Source organism: Rhamphochromis sp. 'chilingali', assembly GCF_963969265.1.
Source record: "Rhamphochromis sp. 'chilingali' genome assembly, chromosome: 19".
NCBI classification, from domain to species: domain Eukaryota; kingdom Metazoa; phylum Chordata; class Actinopteri; order Cichliformes; family Cichlidae; genus Rhamphochromis; species Rhamphochromis sp. 'chilingali'.
In genome coordinates, this window is record NC_137946.1 from 25402303 (window position 1) to 25426388 (window position 24086).

At 43.2% G+C, this 24086-nt stretch overlaps 1 protein-coding gene across 2 annotated transcripts; it reads right to left on the reverse strand.

Annotated features, from left to right (window-relative positions):
• Positions 1–911: 911 nt before the first annotated feature.
• On the reverse strand, positions 912–23425 carry fgfr4 (fibroblast growth factor receptor 4). 2 transcript variants are annotated; one of them, XM_080867368.1, is made up of 21 exons: positions 22723–23425; positions 20534–20752; positions 17389–17576; positions 17151–17301; positions 16957–17007; positions 16046–16315; positions 15819–15908; positions 15571–15737; positions 15352–15475; positions 14276–14466; positions 14012–14150; positions 13597–13790; positions 13358–13503; positions 8734–8855; positions 8522–8632; positions 8168–8358; positions 6512–6634; positions 5900–5970; positions 4346–4483; positions 3985–4090; positions 912–3370 (listed from the first exon to the last, which is right to left on the reverse strand). In XM_080867368.1, the coding sequence occupies exons 2-21, from the start codon at positions 20619–20621 to the stop codon at positions 3194–3196; spliced, it is 2838 nt and encodes a 945-aa protein (XP_080723494.1). In that variant the 5' UTR covers positions 20622–20752; positions 22723–23425; the 3' UTR covers positions 912–3193. The 2 variants fall into 2 exon arrangements, with proteins under 2 accessions (XP_080723494.1, XP_080723495.1); XM_080867369.1 differs by having other exon boundaries at positions 20534–20755.
• Positions 23426–24086: the final 661 nt, after the last annotated feature.

Below are 24086 nucleotides of genomic sequence, written 5' to 3' on the forward strand. Positions count from 1 at the left end.
GAACCTCACAATCCCTTCATGTGCAGGATTCTGGTGACTCTCTTTATTAACCAGTGTCTCTGCATTTTGTTGTGGAGTATTTAGACACATCTAAAGGCCTGGTATGAGACAACAAAATACATCTGCAACTTAAAGCGGGGACAAATGTTCCCTCTTCCCTGAAATCATCTCCAACTCTAAATCAAAGAACTAAACCATTTCTTTATACTCAAACATCTTAAGCACAGTGCTAAATACCAAACATACCAGTGATTAAGCTGTGGGGTAATAGGATTAAAATGGTCAGACTAAATCACTAAATCCCATATAAGATCCAGTTTGTCACACCAAAGGGGCCTTTACTTAAATGTAATTTATTACAATTAAAGTTCTTCCTAAAATGAGATGTGGGAATCAGCCACGTTAGGAATGAGTGAGTGTAATGCGTGGATTTTAAGGGTGTGTCTTGGTGCTATGGCACATGCTACAGAGAAAGCGCTGCACAGCTATCACAAGAATGGAAAAAAACTCATCAGAGCATGGGTCAGCCTTCCTTTGCTCGACCAATTATCCTCCGAAACACTGGTTTTCAGCATTTCTGGTTTTGTTTTCAGTCTAAACCGATAAAATGAGGTTTAGGTATAGTTTGAACTTCCTTTCTGTATATAGTTCCTGTGATTGCATGGATTTCCTCCACTGTCCAAAGACATGTCTTTTAGATCCAAACTGGTAGCAGGTGTGAATGTGAGGCTGTTTGGTTGTCTTTCTCTTTAGCCCTGTGATACACATACTGTCTGGGATAATATCTGCCTTCACCCTGGTGTCAGCTGGGATAAGCTCCTTTTTCACCAAAGGAAAGTGATGAATGTCAAACCTAAAATCCTTAATGGAGTTCTTTAAAGTTAAATAAAGAAACGAGCACACAGAGCTGCTTTATTTTAAATTATACTTTATTTCATATAAAAACAAAACAATAAACAAATAAATTAGATATTTCTAAAATAATTCTCTTGAGGAAATGTTTAAGAATGCCATGATTGTTTACAATTGGTATTTGAGAGAAGAGCAGGTAACAGGAATGTAAAAATATCAATGCTTTTTGAACACTTTGTGGATAAAACGTCTTTTCAAAATGACGTAGAAGCTGAGCGATAGCTTAACATGAGAAGAGGCCATACATGAATCCTTTGCTGACAAGATGGTTGTTTTTCTTCAAAGACAATAAAATGATTGATGAATTTACAGCATCTTTTTAAAGTAAAACCCTCCTTTTTTCTATTTGAACATATTAAAGATATGAAGGTTTTGGGCTGGCGATGCAAATATTGTTTAGGTTTGTCTGCAGTCAGCTCCAGGAGGTGGGTTGAGAATCAGTTGGCATTTTAGCCCACAGGGGAATTGTCTACAGCTGGTCCTGGTGGCAGTGGTGGGGCTGCAAATCTGAATTAAGATTTGTAATTTAAAAGATGGAGGCTTTGTGGATAAAGATAGGGAGAGAAGAGGAGATATTACCATAATAAGAGCCTCTTCATTTGCACACAAGCCCAAGCTATGCCCACAACACCACCCCCAAACTCCCTCTGGTCTGTAGTCACACCCATTAAGCCTGCAAAGCTTTCATTGTCCAGCCAGGCTGCGGACCTGAGGACCTATTGCCAACAGATCTGGCTGGGTGAAGGGTTACACGGAGACAATAGGTGTCCCTCCCCCTCCTCCCTTATTTGAAATCAATCACACAGGCTTTCACATTCAGTGTCCCCCACCCTCCCCATGCTGCTCAGCAGTGACACTGGGCTTGGGCCAGCTCCCAACAGAGTCCTCATGCTAAAATCGTCAGTGCTCCTTTCAGAACGAGTCCCACCCTGGACACACTGTCCTTCACGGAGCATTCATGTAAGAGTAGAGCTGTTGTTAAAGGAGCACCACGTAATGTCGCCTCAAAGGTCATGTGGTAGCTTGTATGAGTAAACAAGCCACACTCGCAACCTCTGCTTCTTTGAGACACGTTCAAAACTTATCTCAACTGTCTTCTTGTGGTTTTGAACCTTGTCTTCGACTTGAGATTAAAAACAAAAAGAAAAATTCTGGGAGGGGGGGGGGCGGACTTTGTTCCCAAATTTCCCAAGCTGAGGTCATGCTTAAAGGCCCAAGCTATCTATTTTTTTTCTTGCCACAAAAGCACTTAAGGCTTTAATTGTTAATGGATTTTTCATGTCTCAGTCAATCAGTCATAATTCAAAATAAGATCTGCTTTTTTAGATTTAGGGATGCTGTTGGAGATAAATATGAATAAGCTGGTATTTTGGAAAGAAATAGATAGCCCATGACATGACAGGTTTGGCACTTGATTAAATTCCTCTCTTCTTTTGCCCCCAATAGCCTTCACTTGTTGTGTCATTCAGAATAATTTATAAAAGGCAATTGTCTTTCTGTTGTTGATATGTACATAACAATAGTTTAATATTCTAATATATTCACAGGAAATCATCGATTCAGGCACTTTGCTGCCACTACAGCAACTTCTTAGCATGAGAGATCCTGAGATTTAAGACTGTTTTCTCCTTAAATAAGCAACACAAAAGTAATATAATCTTATATAAACAGATTTATATTTAACAATCAGTTTCTTATCTTCTATCATAGCAAAATAAATCTTTTGTTTTTTTGTTTTTGTCAAAATGTCTTTATGACCGAGGTTTTCCAGCCCTGGTTGTGGGTCGAGTTTGTGGAGGAGATCTTTGTCTGCTGCCTTAAAAGAGAGAAAGCACTTAAAGGCATTTCAAGTACCAGGGTCACTTCTGTTGAGCTTTATGCCTCCAAAGCTAAAACTGTTCTTGGGCACTGTTCCACAACTGATAGTCCAAAGTACCGTGATTGGTTTGTCTTCCTTTCTTCTGTCCATGATGTAACACTTCAAAACTCCACCTTGGTGTCAAGCGTAGTGTCCTTGGTGCTCCATGTGCAGAGGTGTGTGGCTGTGCATGTATTTGTGTGTGTACGTGTGTTTACAAATGCTATCTATATTCCAGGGCTTTGTCGGATGCCATAGTGGAGGTCCAATGAACAACATCGCATGAATAAATCTTTAATTTACCTTTAGAAAGGAGCAGCAGTCCTTCAGTTTGGGAGCCAGAGGATGTTACTTCATTCAAAAGCCCAAAGTAGTGTTTCCCAACTGTAGTGTTGTGTTTGTACGTGTGTGGTGTTCGTGCGCCTATCGAAGAGCCGTCTTCGTGTCTATCCGAGAGTGCACGTCCTGGTAGCCCAAGAGGCAGGGGTCGGTGGATAAGGCATCATGGGTAAAAACTGAGTCGTTGTCAGAGGAGCAGGAGCTGGATGTGTCCTCGCATGAAGGAGAGTATTGTTCAAAAGGCGTTGACAGATCCAAGTACTGAGGGGAAGAGGAAGTTGAATTAATAAAAAGAAATTCTAGAGAAATGCACAATTAAATGTTTTTGAAAATTTTCAGTAAAAATCAATAAAGATTGAACTTGACTGGCTATCACACTGCTATTGAACACATTTTGGAGAGTTGTTTTCATCATAGTTTTGGACCACCAGGTCAGCACAGACTGGTTTTGGATTGGTTGCTTTAAAGATTGTTATGAATGTATCTAAGCTCATGAACACCTAAAAGCAAACAAATCAAACATGTTAACTTCTGGCACATCTGCAAAGGAATAACAAAAAGTGCTGCAATTTCAGCAGCCAAACACTGTTTGATTTTGTGTTTATTGCTTTGAGTTTATAGGATCAGAAATCTGCTCAGCTCAAGCAGTCTGCGTGCTGAACATCTGGGCTGCAGATTGTTGGTGTCAATGAAAATGTGTGCACACATCTTTATGGTTGCAGACATTACTGTGTGTTTGTGAATGAGTCTGAAACCTATAGGACTACCATGAGTTTTATAAAGTGAACAGAAGGATAAATTGTACAACAGCAGACTTACACATAACACAGGAACATTTACAGGTGGATAGATTGGTATATATGTTTGAAACCTACCTCGTCAGAAATGGACAGGAGCACCCTGTCCAGTTCCTCAACCAGCTGTTTGAAGGTTGGTCTCTGGGTGGGAACAGCATGCCAGCATTCACGCATCATCATATAGCTGCAGGAAAAAAAATAGAAGGATTGTTTAAAAATCCACATAATTTACCATAGGGCACATGTTACCACTGCATTCTTTAGAAAAGATCTGGACAAAAATGTGCTACACTAAAGATATGTAGTTACTGGTGGTAGCTTTAGTGGATCCAGTTTATTTACTGCTCTTTACTTGTCTGCTACAATGTTTCTTAGAATAGATAGGCATGTTTGCTAACAGTTGAGAGTAAAGTTTAAAAAGAAAAGAGGGCTTGCTTACAGTTCGTGTGTGCAGTTTGATGGTTTGTCCATGCGATGTCCTTCCTTCAGCAGCTTAAAAAGTTCCTCAACAGGGATACCAGGGTACGGTGAACCGCCCAGTGTGAATATTTCCCACATCAATACACCAAATGACCACCTGAACACAGAAAGGACGCATCGGTGATTTCTTTAGTATGAAGCAATTGTTCTCAACTGGATTCGTTCAGCAGTAACCATGGGTTAAGTAGAAAGATTAACTCCACTATTAAACAACTGGGCTCATCTGAAGAGTTAAATATATATTTAGTTTTGGCTGCTCCCTTATTTCCCAAGGGGTCGCCACAGATGGATCTTCGCATTTTGTTTGGTGCAGATTTGATGCCAGATTCCTTTTTGAAACAACCCTCCAATTTATCCAGGCTTGGGATAGGCAATAGGGGTATTGAGGTTTTGCAGACACGTGAGCAGTAACCACATGTGTGAATTGTGACAGCTATGGTGACAATATAGGATCAAGTGAATAAAGCCACAGCCATACATACTTAGAGGCTGATCCATGGCTACCTGTCAGCAACTTGTCTTGAGGGAAAAACAAAGATTCCCAAACTTGTTGCAAGATGTTGCTGGAGGTTGATGGCAGTTGCTGGGAAAATAATTGCTAAAGGCCCAGTTTGTGCCTATTCCCAGAGTCAAAGTAGAGATCTTTCATAGGTAAAGTGAACAGGTTAGCCACTATACCGTGGGCTCACTATAATGCTGAGGAGTTAAAAGTAGAAAAAAGCAGTTGAAACAGCTCACTAAAGCTAGAGATAATGATAAACTGTGAAGACACAGTAGCTAACTACATTTTTAAATAAAAAAATCTTTAGTTAACATTTTTGCTAGCAGTTACATTACTAGCTAAAAATACGTATTTAAAGATGAACAGTTGAAATGGCTGACTAAAGGTACAAACAACATTTTTAAATTAACAGTGAATACAGTTAAATTGGTTGCTTATAGATCATAAATAAAGTAGCAGCTAAAAGTGGCATATAAATAATAAGCTAAAACTTTAATAATTAAAAAGAAAATGTTCTAACTACAACTAAGAAACTTGTAGTTGTGGGCGATCGTGGCTCAAGAGTTGGCAGTTTGTGTCCTTGGGCAAGACACTTCACCCGTTGCCTACTGGTGGTGGTCAGAGGGCCCGGTGGCGCCAATGTCCGGCAGCCTCGCCTCTGTCAGTGCGCCCCAGGGCAGCTGTGGCTACAATGTAGCTTGCCATCACCAGTGTGTGAATGGGTGGATGACTGAATGTAATGTAAAGCGCTTTGGGGTCCATAGGGACTAAGTAAAGCGCTATACAAATACAGGGCATTTACCATTTAGTTGTCCAGATCTAAAATGATTTTAACTGAACACATTTGAAAATGAAAGGTTTTCTTGATGTTGCTGTAAAAACATTGGATATCACTCGTTAGCCTTACGGAGAAAAGGTTTCAAGGAGTTTGAGTACAAGTTTAGACAAGATGTGAGAAGGAAGGTATAACACTGATATTTTTGAGACTTTACTGTGATGAGTTGAACTTACACATCACTCTGGTGAGTGTAGACTCTGTCAAACAAAGCTTCTGGTGCCATCCACTTCACTGGTAGTCGTCCCTGAAGAGCAGACACGAACACGTTAGAGCCTCTCACTACCCAAACTTAACCAGAATCTCATCCTAGTTAGTTGCGCCATGCTCCTGCATGTCTCTCATATGATCTTTCCCCTACTCGCTCTTCATCAACTCTTTTCTAATTAAGTCCCATTAAGCCTGCTGCCAGTCAGAGGAAAACATCAAACATCTGGTTTCAGGAGTATTAAAACTGTAAAGGAAACCAGTCAGTAATAAAATGACTAAGGGGCAGATAGGTTTATAAGCAGCCGTAGATATATATGTACCTACCATGTACAGTACTAACGGGAAAGGGTTGTACAAACTGATTGCTAACAATACTGCAGTAGTATTTCTGAGCAAAAAGACATTAGATCGAGGCACTTAAAAATAGTATTTTTCCTTTGAAACTTGATTTGAGATGTCAATATTTTAGCTAGCTATGCTGGAAAATTTAAAAGAATAACAACAGCTTAGCTGCACCCTAGTCTGGGTGTTAGAGGCGCAAATTCCTAAAACAAATGCTCCTTAGAAATGTTACTCACATTGGTGGTTTTCTTGTAGTAGTCAATCTGGTGGACTCCTCTGGCCAGGCCAAAGTCAGCAATCTTCATCACATTGTCCTCGGTCACCAGAACATTCCTGGCTGCCAAATCTCTGTGGATGCACTGCAAAGAGAAAAGAAGGGGATGAAAAATTCCCAACACGAGCTGTTGAGTCTCCAGATTAAATAAACAGATTTTAAAAATTTGGATAAAAAAAACACACACACACAATATATATATAGTTTCTAAATATATTGCATGTTTCTTTTGATTTTTAGATAACTGTACGACTTATTTCTCCCAATGCATGACAAGCTCTCAGATTTGTGGCGTGACATTTCCCTGTCTGAAAATGCTGAGGTAGGGGAGGTAAAAATGACTGACTGCAGATTTCCCAAAAAGTTAAAAGACGCGGGAGCCTAAAATCAACACACGGTGCCTCAGTTTGGTGAGGTCCACAAAAATATAATGTCTTTATATAGAAATCCTGGAGTTTTAAGAAAAACAACCCTTTGCGAGGAAAAAAGAAAGCAGTGTTTGCCCACATTGAATGGATGTCATTAAGTTTATTTTGGTTTTCATTTGAAATAGACGTGGGATTTGTGGGGACGTGCGAAATGAGCCAGTCTTGGTTTGTGGGTCTCCCCATAATGGAGGGTTAGATTCAGGCTCCTGCATTCTTCGGAGGCCTTATAGCCAGAAACCTGATGCCTACACCCAGACGAAGGCTCTGCCGGCCTGTTTGCTAACAGATTTATGGCAGCGCTAAAAAGGACAAAGCCATGCAATGAAGGGACGGACAGATGGATGGAGAAGAGTAAACAGGACTGAAGCTGCAGCAGCTCTCTGCTGAGGAATGCCTGTCTGGGAAAGTGACTGGCAGACAAGGAGACATGTTGATATGAAGCACGCAAACATGGTGCATGCTGGGAAATTGAAAGGACAAGAAACATGTGGATGGGGGTAGAAAAAGGAGAACCGACAGGAAGGACAAAGAGAGGAAGAACAGCTGGTGCTGCCTCAACCAGACTAATCAATTTGAAGGCCAAGTCCCAAAATACGATGAATTACATGAAGGAACCTGATCCTTTCAATCAAAACCACATTTCTTATATTACAGCCTCTTTGGGGCATATATAACTCTGAAGACCTAAAGAAGTTTAGTTCTGCCCTCATGCCCTCATTTTATGTCTGCATTACTCTGTGGGGATTCAGACACACTCCAATAGACAGGCAACCTGTCCAGGTTATCAGGGGTTAGGAAAATAGATGGATCAATATGGATACACATCAGTTGGCCCTGTCTCATAAAAAAAGATGTTCCAGTACAGCTAAACTGGATTTTCAATCACATTTTGAGGGAAGTCTGTTTTCTCCCGGACTATGACTGCTTGTATTGTTTAACTAATATGTCTGTATTAGCATATCTTTGCATATCGTTACTTTGCGTTCCTACTGTTGCTGTACTTGTGATACTAATCTGGTTAGTGTCACGAAAGTTTCTACTTTAAGGTGAACAAATGTTTTTTTTTAGAAACCTAAACAAACAGCCAGTAGAAATATTACTGAAAAGTTGGGGAAAAAATCCAGAACTACAAAAGAAATAAGCTATAGTTACTACTTCTAGTACATTTCAACTCTTTATAGAGAGCTTACTCTTTTAGAGGCCAGGTACTCCATCCCTCTAGCCACCTGGTAGGCACAGGACAGCAGGTCTTTAAAGGTGAGCTGCTCTTCAGGCACCTTAGTCACATCAAAGGTGTAATCCATGCCTGGAGGTCGTCGGGCTCGCAGGTACTCCCTCAGACTTCCTTTGGAAGCATACTCCACCAGCACATACAGAGGGCCTGGGTGGGGGCAAGCAAAAACAGGATGAAGGGCTGCAACCACCACAGCTGAAACAATCCCTAAAACAGGCAGATCTTCATTAGATTAATGATAATAAAATGACTTGGGAGGAAAATGAGGAAATGTGTTGGTTCTTATCCAAAATAAAGGTTAGACACTCACCATCCTGTGTACAGACTCCCAGCAGGTTGATAATGTTCTTGTGCTTGTCCATCACCTTCATCAACTCCATCTCTGAGATGAGGTCTGCCAGATCTTTGTCTGTGGCGTCATCTGAGAGAGACATGTAGTTTTATTTAGTTGACATGCTGTTATAAGTAAGATCTGCCAAGTTAATCTCAGGAATTATTTCGCTGGTAGTATTCCTTTCTTACCTTTGAGCATCTTGACTGCTACAGTAGTGGCTTGTTCTGGACAGTCCTTGTTGATGCCGTAGGCTTCAGCTCTGACCACCTGACCAAAGCAGCCTTCTCCTAGAGGTTTACCCAATGTTAGACTAGAAAGAGAAAGGGAGTCTTAGTGAAAATAAGTATGTCCAAAAGAAAACTGTACAAATCCATAATTTGAAGCTCCGGTTTCTAAAACTATAGGTTTGATGGAGCCAAAAATGTCTTGCGGGCTTGTTTCTTTTTTGGTTCACACATGATGCGAGCGCTACAATGTTTAAATGAGTACAGATCCCGGCAGCCAAACTAAACTCAGTGAAGAAATACTTTTAGCAAGGAGCAGACGCTTTAAATGTTGTTGAGACTTAACAGTTCAGATTATATATATAAAAAAAAAAAAAAAACACCCAGCACGCCCCTGCGGGCGGTTTATCCTTCAAGCTCGGGTCCTCTACCAGAGGCCTGGGAGCTTGAGGGTCCTGCGCAGTATCTTAGCTGTTCCCAGGACTGCGCTCTTCTGGACAGAGATCTCCGATGTTGTTCCTGGGATCTGCTGGAGCCACTCGCCTAGCTTGGGAGTCACCGCACCTAGTGCTCCGATTACCACGGGGACCACCGTTACCTTCACCCTCCACATCCTCTCGAGCTCTTCTCTGAGCCCTTGGTATTTCTCCAGCTTCTCGTGTTCCTTCTTCCTGATATTGCTGTCATTCGGAACCGCTACATCGATCACTACGGCCATCTTCTTCTGTTTGTCTACCACCACTATGTCCGGTTGGTTAGCCACCACCATTTTGTCCGTCTGTATCTGGAAGTCCCACAGGATCTTAGCTCGGTCATTCTCCACCACCCTTGGGGGCATCTCCCATTTTGACCTCGGGACTTCCAGGTTATACTCGGCACAGATGTTCCTGTACACTGTGCCGGCCACTTGGTTATGGCGTTCCATGTATGCCAAGGCATACATGGAGATATATATATATATATATATATATATATATATATATATATATATATATATATATATATATATATAATCTGAACTGTTATATATATAATCTGAACTGTTTATATATATATATATATATATATATATATATATATATATCTCTCTATCTCCACAGAACCAGCAAAGGTGTACTCTCAGTGGCAAGGGAACAATAAGAGAACAGCACCACCAAGGCTGGAGACCGAGCAATACTGGAAGAGCATATGGGAGAAGGACGCAACCCATAACGGCAATGCTCAGTGGCTAGTGGATCTGAGGGCAGACCACAGCAACCTCCCCGAACAGGATCCAGTAACCATCACAGTGGCAGATATCCAAGAAAGGGTCTCCAGTATGAAGAGTTGGACAGCACCAGGGCCCGACATGGTTCACGCCTACTGGCTAAAGAAGCTGACTGCACTCCACGAGCGTCTAGCAGCACAAATGAACCAGCTGCTAGTTAACGAGAGACACCCGGAATGGCTAACCGAAGGTCGGACAGTCCTGATCCCCAAGGACCCCAAGAAGGGACCGGTCCCCTCCAACTACCGACCAATAACCTGCCTCAGTACTACATGGAAGCTCCTGTCAGGCATCATATCGGCTAAGATGAACAGGCACATGGGTCAATACATGAGCGGGACACAGAAAGGAATTGGCAAGAATACCAGAGGCGCAAAACACCAGCTACTGGTAGACAGAACAGTCAGCCGAGACTGCAAGACCAGACTGACCAACCTGTGCACTGCCTGGATTGATTACAAGAAGGCCTATGACTCAATGCCCCACAGCTGGATACTGGAATGCCTAGAATTGTACAAGATCAATGGGACCCTAAGAGCCTTCATCAGGAACTCAATGGGGATGTGGCGTACAACACTAGAGGCCAACTCCAAGCCCATAGCACAAGTCACCATCAAGTGCGGGATCTACCAAGGAGATGCTCTGTCCCCACTGCTGTTCTGCATAGGCCTGAACCCCCTCAGTGAGATCATTAACAAGACTGGCTACGGATACCGACTACGGAACGGAGCAGTTGTCAGCCACCTCCTGTACATGGATGACATCAAGCTGTATGCCAAGAGTGAACGAGACATCGATTCACTGATCCACACTACCAGGCTATACAGCAATGACATTGGAATGTCGTTCGGACTGGAGAAGTGTAGTCGGATGGTAACAAAGAGAGGGAAGGTAGTCAGAACTGAGGGGATTGAACTACCAGAAGGCAACATTGCAGACATAGAGGACAGTTACAAGTACCTGGGGATCCCGCAGGCGAATGGGAACCATGAAGAGGCCGCTAGAAAAGCTGCAACCACCAAGTACCTGCAGAGGGTCAGGCAAGTCCTGAGGAGTCAGCTGAATGGTAAGAACAAGATCCGGGCCATCAACACCTATGCCCTGCCCGTGATCAGGTACCCTGCTGGGGTAATAGGCTGGCCAAAGGAGGAGATAGAAGCCACTGACATAAAGACAAGAAAGCTCCTTACCATGCATGGAGGGTTTCACCCCAAGTCCAGCACCCTGAGGCTGTACGCTAAGCGGAAGGAAGGGGGCCGGGGACTGGTGAGTGTCAGCACCACAGTCCAGGATGAGACAACGAACATCCAAGAATACATTGGGAAGATGGCCCCAACTGACCGAGTGCTCAGTGAATACCTCAGGCAGCAGAAACCCAAGAAAGAGGAGGGAGACGAGGAACCATCATGGAAGGACAGGCCCCTGCACGGTATGTACCACCGGCAGATAGAGGGGGTGGCTGATATCCAGAAATCCTACCAGTGGCTGGACAAAGCTGGACTGAAAGACAGCACAGAGGCACTAATCATGGCAGCACAAGAACAAGCTCTGAGCACAAGATCCATAGAGGCTGGGGTCTATCACACCAGGCAAGACCCCAGGTGCAGGCTGTGTAAAGATGCCCCAGAGACAATCCAGCACATAACAGCAGGGTGCAAGATGCTAGCAGGCAAGGCATACATGGAACGCCATAACCAAGTGGCCGGCATAGTGTACAGGAACATCTGTGCCGAGTATAACCTGGAAGTCCCGAGGTCAAAATGGGAGATGCCCCCAAGGGTGGTGGAGAATGACCGAGCTAAGATCCTGTGGGACTTCCAGATACAGACGGACAAAATGGTGGTGGCTAACCAACCGGACATAGTGGTGGTAGATAAACAGAAGAAGACGGCCGTAGTGATCGATGTAGCGGTTCCGAATGACAGCAATATCAGGAAGAAGGAACACGAGAAGCTGGAGAAATACCAAGGGCTCAGAGAAGAGCTCGAGAGGATGTGGAGGGTGAAGGTAACGGTGGTCCCCGTGGTAATCGGAGCACTAGGTGCGGTGACTCCCAAGCTAGGCGAGTGGCTCCAGCAGATCCCGGGAACAACATCGGAGATCTCTGTCCAGAAGAGCGCAGTCCTGGGAACAGCTAAGATACTGCGCAGGACCCTCAAGCTCCCAGGCCTCTGGTAGAGGACCCGAGCTTGAAGGATAAACCGCCCGCAGGGGCGTGCTGGGTGTTTTTTTTTTTTTATATATATATACATACAGTGTTGGGGAGTAACGGAATACATGTACCGCCGTTACGTATTTAAAATACAAAATATGAGTAACTGTATTCCGTTACAGTTACCGTTTAAAAAGGTGGTATTCAGAGTACAGTTACTTTGTTGAAATAAATGGATTACACTGCGGTACTTTCCTGTTTCATTTTGTCGCGGGTCAGGACTGTTTGGGTTTTGTTTGACAGCTACGTTCTGTTGTTCCAGGCGGCAGCGCTACGGTTGCCATGGTTACAGGGCGACGCTCTCTCTCGCTCTCTCTGCGACTGTGTGTTTCCTGGGTGAGAGAGCGCCTTTTCGTTGTTGTTGTTGTTGTTGTTGTGCTAAGCTAACAGGCAGAATGCTACAAGCATAGCTCTAAAGAATGTAGCATCATGGGCAGTGTAGTCCGTGTTGCAGGGAGAATGGACTGCCATACACGTTATGGGTCTGTGAGCGCGAGGAGGGAGAAAAAGGGGAGTGGAAAGGTACGAGTTGTCATCGAGGAAAAACGGGAGCTGGAAGCATCTAAATATAATAATAACCACTTCAGCCAAGAAGAGTGCCTGACGAGCCCAGTTGTAAGTAAGCTATTAAGACTCGACTGTACACCGTGTTCGTGTTTTCCTCCGAAAACAATAAGTTCCGTTGGAGCAGTCTTTCAACGCCTCTCTCTGTCTCTCGCAAGAAAAGTTGACCCACACAACAAAGTAAAGCTATTTTTCGGCTACGAGCCGACAGGGACCCCGCCGTATTAGTCAGAGGTCCCTTTACTACAGCTCGGAGTCGCGGACCTTCAGTAATAGTAATAAATCACACAGCAATAGTACATTCACGTTGTTGTAAAAAGCATGATAATATATTAAGTAATCCAAAGTATTCAGAATACGTTACTGTCATTGAGTAACGTAACGGAATACGTTACAGAATACATTTTGGGGCATGTATTCTGTAATGAAATACATTTTAAAAGTAACCTTCCCAACACTGTATATATATATATATATATATATGATACAAAGCATTTGTGATTGATTATCATCCACAGCTCAATAAATAATGACAGATGACTTACTTCTCCCTGGGGAACTCCCAGTCTGGGTCATAGGGCAACTCAAACTCCATGACTCCAGCCAACATTGGTGAACAGCTGGAAGACAGGCGAGCCACCCTCATCAGAGATGCGCTGGACTTCCCTGACGAGTTGGACTCCACTGAGTACTGAAGAAAGAGATAAAGATGTCAGGTTTTAAGAGGTTTGCCTTCAGATGCAGTTGGATCATCCATTGTGTCATAGCAGGTTATGAGACGTACCTGTCTGCGAAGAGGGAACTTGGAAAGCTTCTGCACTGGGAGTGCATCAAATGGCTCCCTTCTGGGGTTGACCTGCATTCGGCACAACACCACGATGACAATGGCCATGATCAGAGCCAGGAATCCACAAGCATAGATAATTATGTCACTATATTTGGTCTCCATTGTTTCCATAGCATCTGCTGCTTCTTCCTCTGCAGGTACAAGACGAAAAATTAGAGGAAAAAAATGTAATTCAATAGGAGAGGGAACTCAAAACAAGAAATGATTAGTTGAAGGTTTGTGGAGTATTTGATGGAAAAAGTGCTATATATCAATGATTAGCTGACCAAAGCAATGCTAAAATATTTTGAAAAGACCATGCAAAGTAGTGTAGAGTGACTTTTTTTATATAGTTACGTTGCTTCGTTCTTACCTGAAATGACAGTGAGCCAGGCAGACTGGTGGGCATAGCCAATTGAATTTCCAGCCAGACAGGTGTACTCTCCAGCATCCTCCATGGTAACTTTGGACAGGTAGAGGACCTCCACCTCGGACATGTTCAGACTGCCAGTCTGCATGACACAAAATGCAATGATGGGGCATGATAAGAGAGCTAGGAAGAAGTTAGGTTTGGAAGCTACCAGAGGAGTTGCTGTTAACAACACGTGAAAGGATAGCATCTCGTTGTATTACCAACCTTGAGGACCTGAACGTAGGGGGTCCCGTCAGGACCATAGCGTCTGCCGTTCCTTTCGATGTGCTTGAGCCACTGAATGTGAGGTTGGGCGTCACTGTAGACCTTGCAGTGGAACTGGACATCACTGCCTACCACTGCTGTGGTGTTGGCTGGCAAACCTGCCTGCAGGATCGGCCTGTGGGGTGAACGCTCTGTTTTTGGAGGAAATCACACGGAAGAGGTAAGCAAAGGGAGCAAAGATTCAGACTGAAAAATTGTTCAAAGATCAAGAGAAACCACTCAATGCCTTTTCTCATCTCAAATAAACAGCAGAGCATATGGAGACAAAGGTTAATTTATCTGTTAAGCATGTATGAAGTTTTAGGCAGGTAATGGGTAATCACCTGACTGCCTCTTAAAGACATTCATTTATTTAGTCATTTAAAGCCCACAAAAATGCATGCTTTGCAAATAAGCTCCTTAAAATAGCCAGCAATTGTCATTGTCACCCTCAATATGTTTCTATGCTGGCAAAAGACCAGGAAATGTCATTTTGGAATGAAAATTGGTTCCATTAGCATGCCTATTTGCCGCTAGTCTCTTTGATCTGTGGTCACTCTCTCTCTCTGATCTTGTTAGCTGCCTCGTTAGTCTTTTCCCCCTGTCAGCAGGGACGGAAACTGACCCTGCGGTGGAGAGATAGCGAACAAACGAACAAACAAACCGCAGCACTGCTCGATCTCTTGTCACAAGTCAGGTAGAAAACTGGAGTGGAAGTCTGACCATCCACATCCTGCCCGCCGCAGCCTGACACCAGGCACCCCTGTCACCATTTGCTCACTCGCTCAGTTATCTCCTCTCTCAGACTGGAGCCTTAAATTTGAAGGAATTCTGCTTTTTTGTGCTGACCAATGCTTTTCAGCCAGATTGTATAATCCAACCAATAAAGATTTTCTGTTATTTATGGCTTTAGTTTAGTGCTTACTCGTGTAAGGGTTGTGTTCTTCACTCTAGATGTCACAAGATATGCTTTTTTGTTTATTTTACTTTTTAAATATGAACATTAAATATGAGAAGCATGATCTTTCATGTCTTACCCAGAACATCAAGAACATAGCTGTGACTGATGGAGCCATACTTGTTCTCTACCACACAGGTATAGTTTCCTCTGTCTGAGGGCACAACACTTTCCATCACCAGGCTCCAGTGCTGGTGTCGTAGCTGGCAGACAAAATACAAAATGATATGAATAACAGAGCAAATAAAAACACAATCTGTTTATGTCGCACGAGATGACAAACTGAAACCTTCGTCACCTTGATGCCTCCAATGCGATGCTCTCCTCTAAATTCGCGTCCATTTTTGAGCCAGCGGATGCTCGGCATGGGGCTACCCATAGCTGGACAACGAAACTTCACTGTGTTTCCTGCAGGAACAGCATAGAGTTTCTTCTCCATACGCTGGGGATGTGTCCAATACGGTCCTGCACAGACAAAGAACCGCAAATAAGCCGTTAAAGCACAAAATTCAAGAAATGCAGCTGCTAAATAAACAGCAATTTTACCTCTGTAGAAGTAAACTTGGTCATTTTCAATCTCAGCTGAAGAATCCTCCAAGTCGTTGTCCTCATCGTCGTCCCCAGATCCCAGCGAGTCTGAGACGAAGACATGTCAAAAACCATTTACGGCTGCCTCTAATCCTCATTACTTAAAAGCTTTTTTTTAAAACCAGTGACTTTATATATAAAAAAAATCCAGTAAAGCATCAAAACTGCACTGCGGGTGCTCTTACCTGCCACAGTGATAGTGAAGTTCCTCACAGGCTCTTTGGATCCCCGGAGAACACAAACATAAACACCTGAATCTTCATATGTTACGTCTGTGATTTCCATGATGGCGCCTCGCATCTGGATCCGGGGTGTGGGCAGAACACGTGCACCCTCCTTGTACCAGTTTACAGCCATGCCGGGCCGGGTGCTCATGTCACAGCGCAGTTTTAGGACGTTGCCTGGCTCTAACAGGAGATGCTCTGTGGTGTCCTCACTCAAGTCCTCGAGAACATCTGCTAAAAGCAGGCATGGTATTAGCTTGCGGTGCTGAAGGCTCTTCTCAAGTTTTTATGATCAGTCTGAACACCCTTTTCGAGCTCTCCTTCTCCTTCTCTTTATTTATTTTGTAGCTCTGATTATCTCACCACAGAGCCCAGTCTAATCGCTATTCCTTCAGTTATGACCTTCAGCTCCTCAAACTCCATTATCTCCAGTCCCCACATACACACAAGCACAATGACATTGCCATGGAGACAGGGCCTTACTGACCCGAGCCACCTCCACTCCCCCTTCCCCTCTTCATCTTTTTGTTCCCCTGTGAATTGTTATGAGACTGAGAGCGATCTGGCTAGCTCTGCAAACTCCCTCAAAAAGAAGCAAAGAAAATAAACAAGAAGGAAGGGAGACTGAAGCTGATGAACATGTCGCAATGTGACAGCGGTCGCAGAGTGAATATAAGGGGTGGTAAAGGCTCACTAATGATCTAAGAGACCAAAGAGAAGCAAAATCTGTGGAGGTGGATGCCAAGTTTAGAGCTCTCACGGTTGGCAAACATACCACTGTATGGTAAATGTATACTTTCACTTCTCACACCCAAATAGATTTTATTTATTTTTAAAAAGCTCTAAGTGTAAAAGCTCCAGAGTGAGGTTACCTGAGGGGATTTTAGTAGCAGGCATGTCCTCAGTTTGGGAAATGATAATCCCTGTGAAAGGGAAAAGTTGTCATTTAAAAAAAGTAAAGATGTGGGATGTTAAAAATTGACACTAAGCATTTCTATCTAAACAACATAAAAAAATCATATGCCTATAAATCCGAAATATTCATATAATGATAAGTCTGCCTTACCAGGCAGGACCTCCAGCCATGCTGACTGCATGGCCTGCACTGTCTGTCCCGCATGGGTGTTCTCAGCCATGCAGATGTACTCGCCAGCATCCTCCAAAGTGATGTTGGACAGATGGAGAGTATTCACCTTGGATGATATGTTCTGCAGGGGCTGCGTGACAGATTATTTTAGAGTGATGAGAAGAGAACACAGTGCAGAGGACAATAAAACTGCTGACGTTAGCAGATCTGTTCTCACCGTCAGAGCCCTGAGGCCAGGGGGTCCTCCCTGGTTCTGACCTGGTTCGCTGACATTCACCTTCAGCCACTGCACCTTTGTGCTTCCTGGTCTGTGGACTTTACACATCAACTTTGCCTGACCACCAACCACTGCTGTGGTGTTTTCTGGGTAACCTGGAACTATCAGAGGCCTAGTGACCCGAAGATCTGGAAACCAAATGTGGAGATGGAGGAGAGAAACTCAGAAAAGACAGATGATCAGTCATATCTTTTTCCTGTTATTGAGATTTGTTTCATTGTTATATTTCAGATCAGTGACAGCCTCCTTATTTACTCTTTCTCTCAATCTTGAACCTATTTCAGGCTTCACAGTACAGCTATTTTGCAGAATAAAGGAATCAGTAAACTGCTACAAGTCGTCGTAGTCTCAATAACCAAGTGAACAAGGCAAAAATTGTCAAAACACATCCTGGCGGTTTCATTTTACCTCTGAAAGGTCCGGCAACAGAAGCACACCATGTTCCTAAACAACCACAGACATTTAATGCTACCAGGAACCGGTGATAGAGTGCCCTGATAACCCAGCCACTATGGTGTCACCCTCAGCTACAGTGCCATCCATTCAGTGGGTCACTCACCCACTCACTTGCTGGAGCATATGTGCGCCCTGGCTAGGGACCTCGCTTTCTGCTCAGTCACTCAGAACGAGCAATTTTCCAGGGCAATTTTCTGTCTGATTGCTTCCTGCGAGCGCTTAGTGAAAGGCAATCTGTTTCCCTGTCGGAGTGAAGTGCTATCTCTTTTTCCAAACACCAGAGTACACGCAGGTAATCCTTTCAGGAACAAATATACAGTCACTACCTTCTGAGTGGAAAATGAGAAATGGCAGTTGGTCAAAAGCAAATGAAAGAAACACCTTGGAGGCAAACAAACTCAACACTTCGTTTGTTTACAGGGAGTCAGAAACGTGAAATCCCAACAAGTCACAATTTTATCTAGTTAAAAAAAAGTTAGGAAAAAAACCTGTAAATCAGAGAGCTGAAGCACACACACTATACCCACGCTAATGAACTTGCAGAGACAGCGACGGTGCCCCAGAGATGAACTCGCAGCAGAGTGTGAATTGCCACCCAGAGGCGAGGGGGCAAACAAAACACAACACAACACAAACAAACCTGCTCAGCTGGTGCGAGCCAGCCAGCCAGCCAGCCGGTCGGCCGGCCGGGCTGGCAGCAGAGCCTCATATGGTACAATGAAGAGGCATTTGTGGCCCAATGCAGGAACGTGCAGCAGCAGAGCCCTCAAATATGTACTTTTATCCAATTAGGTTTACTTCCAGCAGGCTAAAGAACTTCCCAGAATTATCCAGTTTCTGATTAACCTTCAAGGAAAATTGCTGGCATTCATTACATTGTCAGTTTGCAGCTCCCACTTATAATTACAAAGCTATAATGGTTTGGGGGCACACATGCATGTAGCATACGCCACCACAGGAAGTATGCATTCAGCATTATTTTATACAAAAGCTGCATTATAGCTACTTCTTATGATGTATAAAATTAATGTCGCTAACAACTGCTGCATTTCCATTTCATAGACATTTATATATATATATATATATATATATATATATATATATATATATATATATATATATATATATATATATATATATATATATATATACATTTTATTTTTAAACAAAATTGATCATCCAGTCATCCTCTAATCTGTGACATGTGTGGTTGAATTATGTCTTATGTTTTATTTTTGGTGATTTACAGTCAAGTACAGAGTTTATAGACAAAAATCTTAACTTAGACTTTTATATAATCTAATGATGTAGCAGGGAAAAAAATCTGGACTGAAAATGAGTTTTCCTTTTGCTGCAGCATACAATTAGCAACATTAGATATATAATTATATTTGACATGCGCTCGGAGCGGGTTTCAAATTAGTAACTGAACATAAAATACCCACAGAATTGTTTCAGGTGATTATTAAAAGCTTAGTTAAAGTTTGTTTATAGCCTACTACAAGATTTAGTTTGGATAAATAAATAAAGTTGGCAGCTTGGAAGGTGTAGATTCTATTATATACCAGAAGTTAGGAAAATGCCGGTCACTGTTTCAAGGCCAGTTGCTGCTTTTACAGCTCTTGTTTTTCTTGACTTTGGACATTATGGTGACCATCAATCAAAGCACCAGTACATGAACTGGTGCAGACAATTTATGCATGTAAAATACAAACCCTGATATCCGGTGCATGCTATTGAAATCTAACTGCTTTTATAACTGTTTGACTATTTACTCACATCTCTTGAGGGGCTTTTTTTGAAGCCCCCTCTTGCACACTGTCGTCGGAACAACAAGTCCCGGCTGGCCTCGACAGCCCTGCAGTCTAAACTGGAGCCACAGAGACGGCTTCTGTTCTCTGTGCCTCAGGGACAACCATCCACCTCGACTTTCATCAATCTACACACATCCTCAAAAAGAATGTCACCCCAAAGTCCTCTAATCTTAAGTATTAAGCCAGTTTATTTTGCAGCAGAAGATAAAATTATTATCACACATAATAGTTTCGTTTTTGAAAGCTGGCTGTATAAAAGGCTGATTGTGGCTTACCTCAGTAGAAACATTTTAATGGCACCTTAAACTAACAGTGCCTGGTGCACTGCATTGGCTTCTGTTTATAAAGCATCAGTGAGAAGGCCCTGCCACCCCCCCCCCCCCCCCCCCCCCCCTCCCCATCCTCTACAGCTGGCACGCAGCCAGGCAGATTTACACTTCCGTGCCTCAGGGCCCCGGACAGATCGGGTAGCGCCGTTTACAAACGCTGAGAGCTTCCGACTTCTTCGCTCTTTCTGACTCTCGCCTACAAGCTCTCGTAATCATTTTTCTGTCACCCTGCCTCCCTCTGGACTAAACTTTCTAAGGAGGGAAGGTGGACTGGTCCACACAATTCCAGATACATAACATATTTTTAAGAATTTAAAGCAGCTTCACTCCTAGTCAACAGATGAATAAAAATGAGACCTGTTATCTGGCTGTGATCAACCCCCCCCTCCCCAGCCATATGCTTATCTAAGGTTTATGCAAAGACAAACCCCAAGTGATCAAGTTAATACTAACTGTGTGATATCAGAGCAGAATTTCCTGATTTACCTTTTATTCTTAAGCCATCGGTGGTTCTGGCCGTGACTCTGACCACCAAACAGAGCAGCAGAATACAGAACAAGCAGACCCGCATCATCTTCTGTGGGTGACGTGCGTGTTTTGTGGGCTAAAAGGGAAAATTAAACGTTGGAAGCCTATTCCGGGCCTCACACTCCACTCGCTGGCATTGGCAACTTCAGAGACCCCCAAAGTCTGTAAACGTGGAGCCTGCTGGGAAAAACAAACACATGGCAGACAGTTATCTGCTGATCAGAAACCTGATTCTCTGAGGAGATCTAGCAGGGGAGCAGCTAAAGACACAAACTTTTCTGTTCACTTTTAAGCCAGATGGCAAAAACACAAACAATTGTCAGGCCAAATAGTTAAAGAGAGAGCCTGTATTGACTGTGAGCAGCTGTATTCTTAACCAGATGTCCTGCTATCTGTCCCACTCGTATGCCTCACATTGTCCAGGCTCTCCTGCGTGATGAATAAGGAGCAGGGCTGTTACTGCCTGTTGTTTGTCAGTGGATGGTGCTTGGTCTGTCCCGGGATAATGGGCCCTTACTAGGAAAACACTTGAAACTTGCCAGGAAGCTACAGAATCTGAAGGAGCAGCAGAGAGATTGGACTAAAAGTTGATGAGACTTCAGGTTCAGGAGGTGGAAACCCAAAGACAGGAGGAAAACAGTGAAATGGGTGATGGTAGTGGGTTTTCAAAATCTGAAATGCACTGGTGTTCTTACCTAGACCCAGATCTGGTAACAGGGCCAGCTACAAAGGCAGTTTTATGATTGGTCATTGTATTTTCCCTACTTAATCTGTGAATCTATAAAATGCTATGGTGCCTTGAAATGTTTTTTTTAATCTAACAAACAGTCCAGAACCACAGTGATATCCAGCTTACTATTAAAGAAGTCAATGAAAAGCAGCAACTCCTCAGAAATAATGGGGGGAAACAGAAAAAGCAGAAAGTTGATTACTAATGAATTAATAATATTGACTTTCACTTTATGAACTGAAGTTTCAACTCAAATAAACAATTGCAACTATTTTTCAGCTCAAAATAATTTTCACAGTATTGTTAGCTGTGAGTTTTACCTCCAGATGTTGTTATACGTTAGGAATGATCGATAAACCTGTTTCAAACATTTTGACTCGCATAGAAAGTGATATTGAAGTACAGAGGTTATTAAAGCGGTCTAAGCATCTGAATGCGGACAAACAGTAAACTGACAGTCTGTAGGAACGCTAAAGGAATAATACACTGGTTTTCTTTTTTCTGCTGCAAGCACAGCAAACTGAGCACAGGCGCCAGATCCTGGTGCGTGCGCTCCATGTAGGCAGGCCGCGCCCACACACACACAGATACGCACGCACGAACACATACACACACTGTTTAAAGAACCAGCTTGCTGAATGAAACGTATTCTTTCTCAATTAAGGACTGGAAAACATTTTTCTCCTGCTGCTGCTAATTCCGCTGGCACGCAGCCTTCCCGTATTCAGCTGGAGCCAAAACACTTCTGCTGTATTGTACTTTTATATTTCAGTACCATAATCCACGCTCAATAAAGCACCTAAGAGCTGTATTAATGTCACACCGTGCGTGTAGTTTACAATCAACTCAAGAACCGACGAATGAGAATCGTTGTTTGTTTCACAGTTAAACCTAGAAGTTTGTAATTTTGGAGCCCGCACGTGAGCCCCCCCCCCCCCCCTCAGTCAAAAACTTTGATCTGCAGAATAAAGGAGCTGATAGTGTTTAGATAATGTTCCTGAAAAATACTTTAATTAAATGTTAAAAAGGATGATCAATCTTTCTTTCACGCGTTAATGGCACTTGTGGTCTGATGAAGTTCAAACTCCGCTTTGGGCGATATAAACAATCTTTTCTCCTGACAAGTGGAAAGTTCAGTGTCTACTAATTGATCTGTTTTGCTTTCATTGGGAAACACACATAAAATTATAAATCTTTCGTCTCTAAACCCCCCGATTAACTTAAAATTAACTCGTTGGTGGGTGAAATTACACTGTGTGTTCTATCAGTCCTATTCGGTTTTTTTCATGATGGATGGTGGCATTATATGATCTATAACTCTCTGGTAATCTAGCCCCCGGTCCGCCGTGCCTGCTGATAGGACAAAAATGAATGAAACTCAAAGAAGCTCCAGCTGTCTCTGTCTGTTTTCACCCACCTTTGCTTTGGGTCTGTCCTCGCAGTGATAATTGGCACCGGTGTGGAAATCACTCCTTGTCCCGGTTGATCCGAGCGAATATTGAAATCCTCATTTGGAGAGCCACTTTTCCCGGTGTATCCTTCCCAAAAATCAGTCTGTGAGCGTGTTTCAGCTTATGTGTATCCGACTAAAATCGAAGCTGAGCCTTAAATCCATCAACAGTGGCCTGTTACACGAACGACAGCTGTCGGGCTCTTCCAGTGACCCGGGGGAAAGCGTTGCGATCCCCGGGGCAAAGTCCACTGCAGGCTGCCGCTCAGAAGGCTAAATCCACGGAGATAAAGAAAAACAGTCAGGGAGCGAGGAACTTACGAGTAAGAGTTGTATGAAAATGCTGAAAATGATCCGATTTATAGAGACGGGTACAAAACAAAAACAAACAAAAAAAAAACCGTGCCCCGTAGTTCAGAGTCCCTTCTTGGTTACACTGCAACACCGTTTTGGATACGCGCCTCTTTACGCAGCGCTTCTTCAAGTTCCACTGCTCAGTGTGTTTATCCCAATAAGCTCTGCTGATCAAATGTGGGGCTCAGCCTCCCTCCACAGTCCTGTTTCGTTCAACTGCTGAGAGAGAGAGGAGCGAGCGACTGCGACCTTCGCACACCAGCCCTCGTACAGCACCCTGCTGCTCTCTGGACGGCAGTCATAACAACAATGGTCTGAGAGCGGCCAGGGGAGCAGGAGGAGGAGAGAGGAGGGGAGAGGATAAGGGAGGGAGAGAGAGTGAGAGAGGGGAGGGGTACATCCCTGCCACCCACTCACAAAACAGCCCCATGCTACCAAAGAGCTGGCAAATAAAACCCAAGACTCTCTCCCCCTCTCTCTCCTCTCTGCAGAGTTGAAATCTAAGTCTAACGGTATTCGGTATTAAAATTGCTAGAAGCATTTTTCTCTCATACAGTAATTAGCCACATAAATCACGCCACTGATGAGTTTTTTTTAAGGTGTCATAATTTATTGGGGGTTAATTGCCCTTTTGAAGACACAAATTCAAATTAAGTCGTTTTTGTGAGTGAATGTGTGAGAACTGCCTCCCTGTTTAATTGCCTCAATGAAAAAAAGCTAAACAACACAAAACAAGACAATGGCATTTAAATAAATACAGGCCCTGCTTTAAAAAAATCTGGTTGTCACACTTTGTCTTAATGTTTCCCCTCATTTGGAAGTTTTGATGCATTTTAGTAAAACATATGTGGTAAATTCTCAGAGTTATTAGACTACAGGTCCCACAACTCTTTAATCTTGTGAAGTAAAATGAAGTATTAGCATGCAGCAAAGAAATAGGGTTTCTCCAGGATCAGCATAACATCAGAATTCATGCA

Excerpts from the sequence above, each read along its gene's own strand:
- fgfr4 (XM_080867368.1), bottom strand. The coding sequence starts at position 20,621 with ATGATGCGGGTCTGCTTGTTCTGTATTCTGCTGCTCTGTTTGGTGGTC. Across the intron at positions 13,504-13,596 it reads AGTTCCCTCTTCGCAGACAG|TACTCAGTGGAGTCCAACTC; the intron begins GTACGTCTCATA and ends CTCTTTCTTCAG. Across the intron at positions 4,484-5,899 it reads TACACTCACCAGAGTGATGT|GTGGTCATTTGGTGTATTGA; the intron begins GTAAGTTCAACT and ends TTCTGTGTTCAG.